Source organism: Pollachius pollachius, assembly GCF_949987615.1.
Source record: "Pollachius pollachius genome assembly, chromosome: 14".
Taxonomy (NCBI): domain Eukaryota; kingdom Metazoa; phylum Chordata; class Actinopteri; order Gadiformes; family Gadidae; genus Pollachius; species Pollachius pollachius.
The window spans coordinates 15,950,984-15,962,076 of NC_136947.1; the positions used below are offsets into that span (position 1 = coordinate 15,950,984).

An 11,093-nucleotide genomic window follows, 5' to 3' on the forward strand; every position below is an offset into this window, starting at 1 on the left:
CAACCATGAAATTTGGGCTGCATTCAAGTCATGCATTTATGTCTCCTGTGAGCTGTTTTTTAATGTGATGCATTCAGACCTGTAGCAGCTAAGTTGGATCAGAGTGGCAAACAGAACATCTTTTGCGTTGCATTTTTACTGGATATATATTGGCGCCACCTTCAGGTTAAAATGAGAATCACTCTTACCTCAGGTCCTATATATCCTGGGTCTCCCTTTGCACCTTTAAAGAAGCTGAAACCTGGGTCTCCCTGGAGACATTCACAGGGATTTAGTGTAAAACAATGATTGGACGGCTTTTAACTTTGTAATGAATGGAGTAGGCTTGCGATTGAAACCTACGGTTGAACCCTTGCAACCCTTCTCTCCAAAGTCTCCCCTGTCTCCTCTTTCTCCCTAGAATTTAAAATAAAAAGCAAACAAAGGTCATGGCTATACCTTCATCTTAAAGTTCATCTTAAATCATCTTATAACAAAATGGTGTCTGATTCCGTTCAGTGTCCACTCACATCATGACTCTGGTCATTGTCAAAGTCAAAATGTCAACTGAAAAATTATCAAAATGACAGACGAAACAGAAATGTCTATGAATTTGAAGCAGTTGATTCCTTCTTGTGTAAGGGAGGGGGCCCATCAGTGAGTGTGCCCTGATGTGGTACCTTCAGCTCTTTACTCCCAGAGACGTACTCTTTAACCCGGCCTGGTCGACCCGGTTGCCCTCGAGGTCCCCATTCACCCTAAAATTAGCAAAAATGAAGCAATAAATAAACACTGTTAAAAAGAAAATCAGGAAAAAGCATGAGGTAGAGGTAAAACTGTTTAAAACCAGGAAACAGGTCAACTCTATGGGTATCCTATCTGCAGCACTGTGGTGTTATGCTGTGCTCCGACTGTGAGTGTGCTGTGTTGTGTCTTGAATGAAGCAGTCTGGTACCCTCCGGCCGCGCGGTCCAGGCAACCCACTGCTCCCTCCTTGTCCCTGTGGGAGGGAGCACAGCACTTTTATAGCATCAGCAAGGTGACTTCTTTCCCTCTGTCTCGTTCTCTCTCTGTCTGCCTCGCTCTCTTTGTCTCGCTCTCACTCTCTCTCTCCGTCTCGCTCCCTCTCTCAGATAGAGTAACAGCATCATTCTGATAAAGTAACATCATTCTTGTCACTCACACGCACTCTATTTGATGTATGACAGACAGCTCTCCCCTTTGCACTTTAGGTCTTCTCAGACTTTCAATTTGTGATATTTTTCGCTTCAGGTCAGATGCATTGTGGAGGGTTGTTGCAACAGGCTATATAAAGCCATTATACGCTGTATAGTATAAGAGTGCTTGTTCTTGAAGTCTCTATTCTTTCCCATAAGTTATCTCCGATCTACCTCTGCTCCATTGTCAGGGGTTTGGCCGTGTAGCTATAAGGAAGTCCTTGACGGTCCTTTATCTCTGTACGGAGTGTGTTAAGGAGGGCCAGGGGGAGGGATGAGAGGTGAGGGGTGTTTGCTGAGGAAGATACTGCCTGTTTCTTTTCCTTTGTCATTGTGTGATTGATTCCACCCCAAGACGCATGAGACGCGGTAAAGCTGAAGAGAAGAGAAGGAAGGAAAATTTATAATAATGGAAACCAATTCCAGAAACATAATTATTTAATTGAAATGAATTAATTTTAGCTGGTTAGAAAGTACTATTACATGAAACTACACAGTTGAAAGTAGGCAATGGATTAACTGCAAATAATGTCAACTTATTAGTACGCTATATAGCACTTACAAAATAGCAATGCCAGGTGATGCGCGGAGTCAAACTATTATAGCTACTAGAGTTTCCGCGCCGGCGTTGTGCACGCTCAATCTCTAGTTGTAATTAAACCCATAGCAATGCTGTGGAAACTGTCAATAATGTAACAGGCGGGATAAGTGTGGCCGCTGTCACTGTAGTTTGTTTTGATTCGACCATAGACAAAATGGAGGCAGAACGGGCAGAACTCATCGTTATTATCTTAAATGTTGCTAAAATGATGCATCATATATTCCGTTGCATCCACAAAATCCTAAGCATCGATCGATGAAAGATTGGAGCATGAGTAAGAGACAGAAAGAAGAAACGACAAAGAAGAAAGGCATCGCGAACGACTGCGTTACCGGAGAAAGAGAGCGTATTTTTTGCATATAACTAATTTCACATATAACTATCACTTGGGACAAATGTAGTTGATTTCTGTGTTTAACTGAGAAAACAGGGAATGGAAGGACAGGACCCTATAATGTTCAGCTGACTGTTGTCAGTAATAATAACAAAAAAAAACATTTTCTATACACATGCAGCTGTGAACTCATTTATCTTAATTTATTGTATGATGCATACTTTTGGGGTTATGATAAGTCCTATCTTTTAGCGGTCACCACAAATGCAAAGCAGTGCCAACATTTAAATATGTATTAACCATTCAGCGAACAAAAGGCAACAGGCTGATTATCATTAAGGGGCTATTCAATGACATGCAGAGACGTTATCAACACGCCCACTGAAGTGGTGTGAGAAATACAGACTTTCTACTCCTCATTCACACATAAGGTAATTTACATTTTCCACAGAGAAAAAAAATCCTCAGGGGTATTATCATTCAGGAGATTTTCAGGGTACAATTGTCAAGATATGTAGTTCACACATTCGGCCCATCAGGAGAATATCAGCACTTACACGTGTGTCTGAAAGTGCAGTGAGTGTAGTGTGTGAGCATTTGATACATTATAAATGAGTCAATTTATGTAATTGTTCAATGGAAAGTGTAGTATAATATGCATGCAAATCAATTATTAAATATCTTTTACTTTTATTCAGGGCTGAAAAGTGCATTGACATTTTAAAATGCAAGGCAACTACTATTGGTTTGTTGAAAATAATAATCATCATTGAGATTAAACATCTCTTCAAGTGTCCTCGCCAAGACAGGCAGCAGTAGCCTACAGTCACACATAGCATACATAGAAAACACAAGAAAAACCAATCAACTAAAACAGTGCAGGGGGGAGGGGGGATATCAATATCGCAAGACATTTGGGGAGGCTCAAGGAAGAGTGCAATATTAACTTTGAGCAACAAAGTGTAGTCTTGTGGTGGACATAATTCACCATACTGTGTTATTGACATGTTTTCGTTCTGTGTTCTAGGGACGCAGTCTCCTTAAGATCATGTGACTTGTGTGTTGATATGCCGGTCTGCGCGATGTTTGAATTGAATGTTTTTTATCTGACAAAATGAATGACCTGCTGTTGCTTGTCGAGGTGAGAAATTGTCTCTTCACTTCTTTAGCACAATTTCTACAGTCTATAGACAGAACGCATTACCGGGGAGAGTTTGTCGACGGCGACGCCGTTAAAACAGACGGAAGGGGGGATGGGGGGATATCAATATCGCAAGACGATGCGGGATCGATCTTGCCGTTGTCTTTCAACGCGCTCGTGTGTGCGTGCGTGTGTGCATTTGTGGGGGTCATCCCTATGTTCCCCAGGTCCTATGTTCCCCGGGTGCAAAGGGTTAGGGTCAGGTTTAGGCATATGGTTAGGGTTAGGGTGAGGGTCAACCCTAAACCTAACCCTAACCCTAACCAATCAGAGGAGAGACATTCTAACCGATCACAAGCGAATCAGAGGCGAAAAAGGCGGGACTTGCCCCTATCATCCTACGAAAAAAAGATTTGCTCACAGGGTCCTATGTTCCCCGGTCACATACAAAGCGGGGAACATAGGACCCGGAGAACATAGGACCCGGGGAACATAGGACCCGGGGAACATAGGACCCGGGTAACATAGATACGCTCCCCATTTGTGTGTGGTATGTGTGTATGCGGTGTCCTGCACTACTTTTGTCTTGGAACGTCTGCGTCAGCGCATGCGCGTGTGTTTGTGCGCGTGTGTGTGTGTGAGTGTAGGCGATGTGTATGTGCGTGCGTGCGGTGTATGTGTGCGATTGCGCGTGCTGTGTGTGTGTGTGTGAGCTGCAGGCCGCTTGGCATGCATTTGTGTGCGTGCGTGTGTGCAGTGTGTGTCTATGCGGTGTGCTGCGCTGCCTTTGTCTTGAAACCTCTGCGTCAGCACGCTCGTTTGGGTTTGTGCGTGTGTGTGTGTGTATACAGTGTGTATGTGCATGCGTGCGTGCGGTGTATGTGTGTGCGCATGCTGTGTGTGTGTTTGTGAGCTGCAGGCTGCTTGGCACATGCGCACTGACCAACTTGAGTAACTTGTGCGACAGGCAATAGGCTAATGTATGAAATAAATAGACAAAGACTAAAGTGAAATACTTTCTCGATAATTGCAGTTTCTTTTAGTTGATTTTGTAAAAGCCCAGTACAGCTAGTTATCTTAAGCTTTGTTTCTATCTTATTTCACTGAACAAAAATGCTAACCATAATAACCTTGTTGTGTGTCTAGATACATTTTTGTGTGTGTTTTGCTAGGCCTGCCTTTGTTTTGACAGCCCTACTGTGCTTTGTCTTGTGTTGGGAGTCTTTGTGTCAAATATTTGACTCTCTAAACACAGTAAATATTCATTATACAACACATACAACACAAGGGATGCTGCTTCCATTTGACTCTCTGCCATTTAGTGCTGACCACATGTGTGCCAATTTGTGGACACTTGTGTCCAAAGCATTTTACAATACAGAGAGAACATAATTTAAGTTAGCAACTTTGGGGATTAAATAGTTGTGCCGTTTTTACCTGACATTTGGCCCAGTTATTTTTGCTGAACTGGCCATCACCTTTACTTTACCTTGCCTAGCAATTTCCAAGTTTGTTTTAAGCGACCGCTTCTCCTCATATTATTGACTGAGATGGCCAAAGCAGTCAGCACAATCCAATCTTCAATGTAAATGATATTGTACAATCCAGCAGCTGTTACACTGTTGCACACAGACAGACAGACAGACAGACGGACAGACAGACACTCGTGACCCTTGTATCTTTACCTTGGACCCTGGGGTCCCAGGTCTGCCTGGAAGGCCCTGTTTCAGAACAACAGGTTGGTAAACAGATTATACATATATCAACATGTATAAGTGAGCGAGAGATCAGTGATGTGGTGGGTGCTCTGTGCCAATATGAGATCCCTTACATTAGGGCCAAAGGGCCCGTCGTCCCCTGGCCTCCCATACTCCCCAGAAAGCCCGTCTTTTCCCTGGAAAACATAGTTAGATCAGCCTTTTCTGTGGGACACAATCGCTGTGGCCTCACACACCAATCATGTAATGAACAACAGTGTGATATGCTTATCAAACTTTTTTACCGGCAATCCAGGCAATCCGCAAATCCCTGGTGGTCCTCCCGAAGGGCCCGATGACATGGATTCTCCCTGAGGGAAGAACAAAACACAAACACAGATGTTTAAAACACTGAGTACTCATTGTTATTGCCTCATGGGAGCAGGTCCTGGGGTGTAAACACAATTTTTTTATTTGACACCAAGGATGGGTCTTCCTGACAGCACACATTAATCACATAAAGTTTGTTATTTAGTAACTTCCGCTTAGCAATCACCATGGGAACTGGTGATGTTCCAGCTACGGGAGTGTCTAGGAGGAGTGAGCTGATAAGAACATTCCAACCATTGTTGGTGGTTCCCAGAGCAACCGAAAGGGGGGTTGATGGTCCACAGAGAAGGCAGTGGTGCAGGGATGCACCTGCGTTCACAGTCTCACGCTCTATGGCTTTATCTCAATGCCGTGATAAAACATCAAATTTCCCTTCTGTACCTTGGGTCCTTGCGTTCCTGGTAAACCCTGAAAAATAAACAACAGGCTTTAGAGACTCTTCCACAAGGTCCATACAGTCAGAGACCGCCATGGTGCTTATAGTGTGTGTGCACGCCGTTTCAAATGAGGGTCTTACTCTGGGGCCTTCAGGACCATGGTGGCCGGGTAAACCAGCGCTTCCATCTTCACCCTGAAACAACAGTTAAAAAATAATGCATATATATACACACACACATGTATATATAATAATAATAGGAAAACTTTCAAACTAAATATAGTAAATAAACGAATACATAATATAAATAAATACAAATAAATATAATGTAAAGTGATTAACTTGATAATGCTTTATAAAAATAATGAACACTGGCCTTTGGTCAGGTGAATCTTAAGAGGTTATTTTAAACCTGTAGTGCTTGCTAAGTGACAAATGGATTTAGCTCTTATTGTAACCTGTGTGGCCATCTTGCAATCAAGATAAAGTCTCACACAGTGCTTGCTGAGCGTAAATACTGTAGGATATATAATATTACATCTGTTCCGTTGCACCCAGAGGCTCCAGGCTCTCCTATCGGTCCTTGCAAACCTGGGATCCCCTTATGAAAAACAAGAACACACATATGTTATATGTAATGGTTAGGACCACTTTTTGAAATACTAAGCATATAGAAATATGTGAGAGAATACACTGGTTCTTTATGTAGAAGCAACCACTTGGGCAATTGACCGATTTTCATTCAAAAAAGTACAGGGGATTGAAATCTTACCGGTAAACCCGGATTACCATGGACGCCGTCTTTTCCCTGTTCACCCTGGACACACAATGAAAACCACAGTGTTGTAGTCCCACAGCACTTTGCTACAGGCCTGTATGGCACACAGTTAAGAAACTGACATAGCAGGACAACAAACAACTATACAACCATTTACACAACAATAAAGTCATGGGAATATATTATGTATATATATGATGTGAGGCTGGCTCAGACCCGACTGCCTTTTGGTCCCATAGGTCCATCGTGGCCGGTGTTCCCCTGTGGAAGAAATACCACTGATTATCTCTGCGTCCTGACGTACAGACACAAGCCGTTGGAATGAGAAATGCATACAATAATCAAGACAATATGGCCAACCAAATTCAGATTTTGAAGAAAGGATGGTTCAATAACGTCTGCGTAATTGCAGAATTGTAAATGCAGGATTGAAGTGATGGCATTTGCAGCTGCTGATTTGAAGAAATTGTTCATTTGTATAGGCATTTGTATAATTTGTATTCAAGTCAAATGGGAGTGAAATTAACATGGGCTACTGTAAATATGTCCCCAGTGACAAGGGTTGAATAAACAAAGATATTGTGTACATTAGATCAATGTAATAAGCCTTTAATTAAAACCAATCAGACCAGATGCTGTTACAACTGTGGTTGTGAGTGTGGTTCTGTTAATTGGTTTATCGGCTGAAAGCTGGAGTAGAAGACAACCATAGCAGGAGAGACCAGTTGCCACATGCCTCTCAGTCTGGAAACTGTGTATTAGCAGACTGTGTTTTGTTTTTTATGTTCTTATTTTGGTACAGTGAATAAATCAGTTATGCCTTCAATGTATAATCTGTGTGGAGCTGAAATTCTTGGCTGCTGAATAAAAGGTTGACATTCACCCCTGGAACTAAGGTCACAACTTACAATAATGGAATCTGTGCAGAGTTAACCAAATGGCCCATAAAAACTCTACCTTTGGCCCCAGGGGTCCAGAGTGGCCCTCTGATCCTCTGTGGCCTTCTTGTCCACCCACTCCTTTTTGTCCTTGGTAACCCCTCTCTCCCTATGGGGTTGAACAGGAAAGAGAGGTTTAATTATAATATGATAATAATAATTTAATAATTTAACCAGTAAGCAAGAGAATGGGGAGATACCAATATATATCAATCACATTGGTAATTCTGCTCCTTCTGCCTGTGATTGACCTTGAATTTTTCACAAATATAGGTACCACCAAATTAATTGTATTTATGTTAAATATATTGTTACAGCACTGCTTAATTCTAGACTAATGTGGTCTTCTAGGCAATGAACCTTGCATAACTGAACCATGATTATAATTAGTGTTATATGTTCTAGTTATGGGAAAAAAGGGTATCGGCATTCACTCGTGGTGGTTATAATACCGCCACAAGTGGTATTATAAGTGGTATTATAACCACAGACATCATAGGATGTCTGTGGTTAAGAATGGGCCCACGTACCTTGTTGCCTTTACAGAGACATGAACCTCCACGGCATTCACACTATAAAACACATCAGAAAATTAATCAAACAAAGATAATTAAACAAACATACATAGCAAAGAATGTGTGGTTGATATAGCAGGTGATGAAGGTGACATGCATTGTATCAACAATTTTAGCTGAGTTACGCTGAGTTCCCTGTTTCGCTACGATGATATTCTACCCAAGAAATTGAATTTGCGCGATTGGATGAAGCTTCAGAAGGTGTCTACACGGTGTTGATTTGAAACCTCTACAGGCACTTCGTTACAGTTTACTACTGTGGGCCAAGTTTGTTCATGCCAATTACGTGCTTACAGATCCCCACCTCCAGCAACATTATTGGTTGAATCAAACATGCAGCAAAATATAGTGAAACATTTCACCCAAATTTGAGCTTGTCTGCAAGCTATTTCTATGAGATTAATCAGTACCATACATAACTAACTAGAGTTCATTTGAGGTATTTTTTGGGAGATTTCCCAGTACTTTAATTTGATGAGAAAACATGTTAAGGCAAGTAACTTATTATGGCAAATCATTATACATTAATGAGGGCTGAAATAAGTGAAGATGAATTAAATGACATGTTCTGCAGTACCTTATATTTCCATTAGAGGGTAGTGTATATATTTGTTTTATATAGAGAAGACCAATAACAGTTTTCAGGGACAGGATCTTCTTGTGCTAATTCAATACCTGTCAATGTATTTGCATTGTTATTGCAGTGGACCTTTGTTTGCAAAGTTAATTATATAAGTTGAAAATACTATAAATACTTTTGTTCATTGCATGCCAATATTCCACTCAGTCTCTAAAAATCAACCAATAATTAAAATAATCAAACAAAGAAATAAAACTTTTCAAAGACAGCTAAAGGCTTTCAGTGTGATTCCTTAATTCAACTTACACTAGCCCATCACTCTGCAATGGTACAACAACATCTGGGTTTGCAGAAATGTAAATGCAGGATTGATGTGATTGCATTTGGAGTTGCTGATTTGATGACATTTTTAATTTGTATAGGCATAGAACTTAGAAATGCCTCTTATTTCTGACGTTAGCCCCTTAGGCTAAAATCAGGTCAAATGGGAGTGAAAATGAACATGGGTTAACATTTTTCTACTGAACTATTGTAAATGTTTCCCCAGTAACAAGGGTTGAATAAACAAAGATACCTTGTACTTAAAGACATTACATCATTATATTAAGGTTTTAATTAAAACCAATCAGAATCAGATGCTGTTCCAACTATGGTTGTGAGTGTGGTTCTGTTAATTGGTTTATTGGCTGACAGCTGGAGTAGAAGACAACCATAGCAGGAGAGGTTGGAAACTGTGTATTTGCAGACTGTCTGTTCTGTTTTCTTATGTTCTTATTTTGGTACAGTGAATAAATCAGTTATCCCTTTAATGTATAATCTGTGTGGAGTTGAACTTAAAAAGTTCAGTATGTACTTAAAAAGTTACTAATTATGTATAATCATTATACATTAATGAGAGGGCTGAAATAAGTGAAGATGAATTAAATGACATGTTCTGCAGTACCTTATATTTCCATTAGAGGGTAGTGTATATATTTGTTTTATATAGAGAAGACCAATAACAGTTTTCAGGGACAGGATCTTCTTGTGCTAATTCAATACCTGTCAATGTATTTGCATTGTTATTGCAGTGGACCTTTGTTTGCTAAGTTAATTATATAGTCAGTTGAAAATACTACAAATACTTTTGTTCATTGCATGCCAATATTCCACTCAGTCTACAACAAATCAACCAATAAATAAAATAATCAAACAAAGAAATACAACTTTTCAAAGACAGCTAAAGGCTTTCAGTGTGATTCCTTAATTCAACTTAAACTAGCCCATCACTCTACACGTCCATAATTGATAGTACTTCCTCCAGGAAGCACCCAACCTGTGCTTCTATAAATATTTTTTCTTACTGCATGCGCCTCCTCATAGACTAAACAGCTCCCCTGATGGAATAAGTAAATAACACAGATACTATCCCCAATGCATCAAGCTCTATAATCTAGATGTAAGGCCAGCAATGCTTAGAATGTATGTGGGAATGTTGATAGCAGTGACTGATGGACAGATTGTAGTTATTTTTGCAATCAGCAAATCATAAAGAAATCAGGAGGGTATTTTGGCTTCTTCAAGACATGTTCTTACAAGGGCATTTTCTGTGTTGCCATGAGGGCGTTTCTACGCTTTACTTGCCCTCTGCAATTCGATTACTAAATGCTTTGTAGTTGTGTATGTGCATTTGTTGTTTGTATTTTACTGCATGTACAACAAGCTGCTCAAACAAATTGCCCCTAGTGGGATTAATAAAGTTGTATTGTATTGTATAGATTTAATACAAATGATCAAATAGAATTGCAGATCTATACATGAATGATGATTTTCTAATTATATTATACATCAGTGTAATAGGTTTTTATATAAACACCAATAGGCATCAGGCATACAGTATATAATATATTATATATACTACTATTATATTCTGTACATGATCATGTTTTTGGTTGATATGCTGTGTTAATGAATTATAACATTAGGTCTATATTTTACTTTAGTTTAGGCGTTCCGTGATGAACCCCACTGAATAAGCTAGGCCTACATAGAAACATGACATGTTGCTTTACATTACATGACTAGCCTACATAAACATTTTAACAGAAAGTTAGTGCGACACGTTTAGTATTAGTGCTATTGTACATGATATCTGTGTACCAATCAATATCTATTCAAATGGTAATGTCAAACAATTTAGCACTATTTTAACAGTAGCCTGAAATTAATACATAAAAATGCTTACATATTTGGACTCCGTGCACATCAGAGTCGCAACAAAAAGGACCCCGGTCAGCGTCCACCAGAGCTTCATGACTGCGCCCCAGCTACAGCTTCATCGGAGGGTGGCTCAACAGGACCCCCTTACTACTGCACACACTCACTCGGGACGGCGCACAGAAACCAGGTGCGGGTCGATGGTCTGGCTGCACTTCTCACTGACGCAGACACTTAATGTAAATAACAAACAACAAACACGCCATTGGAACGGTGTGCCTGAATCCTTTT

General features: G+C 40.3%; 1 protein-coding gene across 1 annotated transcript in view; it reads right to left on the reverse strand.

Moving 5' to 3' along the window:
- LOC307085578 (uncharacterized protein) overlaps positions 1-11,048 on the reverse strand; it is a 31,132-nt gene extending 20,084 nt beyond the window's left edge. The window contains exons 1-15 of the mRNA XM_079750415.1: positions 10,831-11,048; positions 7,982-8,023; positions 7,471-7,560; positions 6,730-6,774; positions 6,508-6,552; positions 6,274-6,336; positions 5,877-5,930; positions 5,741-5,767; positions 5,275-5,340; positions 5,104-5,166; positions 4,958-4,993; positions 935-979; positions 660-737; positions 343-396; positions 189-251 (exon numbers count right to left, since the gene is read on the reverse strand). Of these exons, the coding sequence (XP_079606541.1) occupies positions 189-251; positions 343-396; positions 660-737; positions 935-979; positions 4,958-4,993; positions 5,104-5,166; positions 5,275-5,340; positions 5,741-5,767; positions 5,877-5,930; positions 6,274-6,336; positions 6,508-6,552; positions 6,730-6,774; positions 7,471-7,560; positions 7,982-8,023; positions 10,831-10,899 (840 nt within the window). The 5' untranslated portion in view covers positions 10,900-11,048. The remainder of the gene's footprint in view (positions 1-188; positions 252-342; positions 397-659; positions 738-934; positions 980-4,957; positions 4,994-5,103; positions 5,167-5,274; positions 5,341-5,740; positions 5,768-5,876; positions 5,931-6,273; positions 6,337-6,507; positions 6,553-6,729; positions 6,775-7,470; positions 7,561-7,981; positions 8,024-10,830) is intronic.
- Between the last annotated feature and the right edge of the window lie 45 nt (positions 11,049-11,093).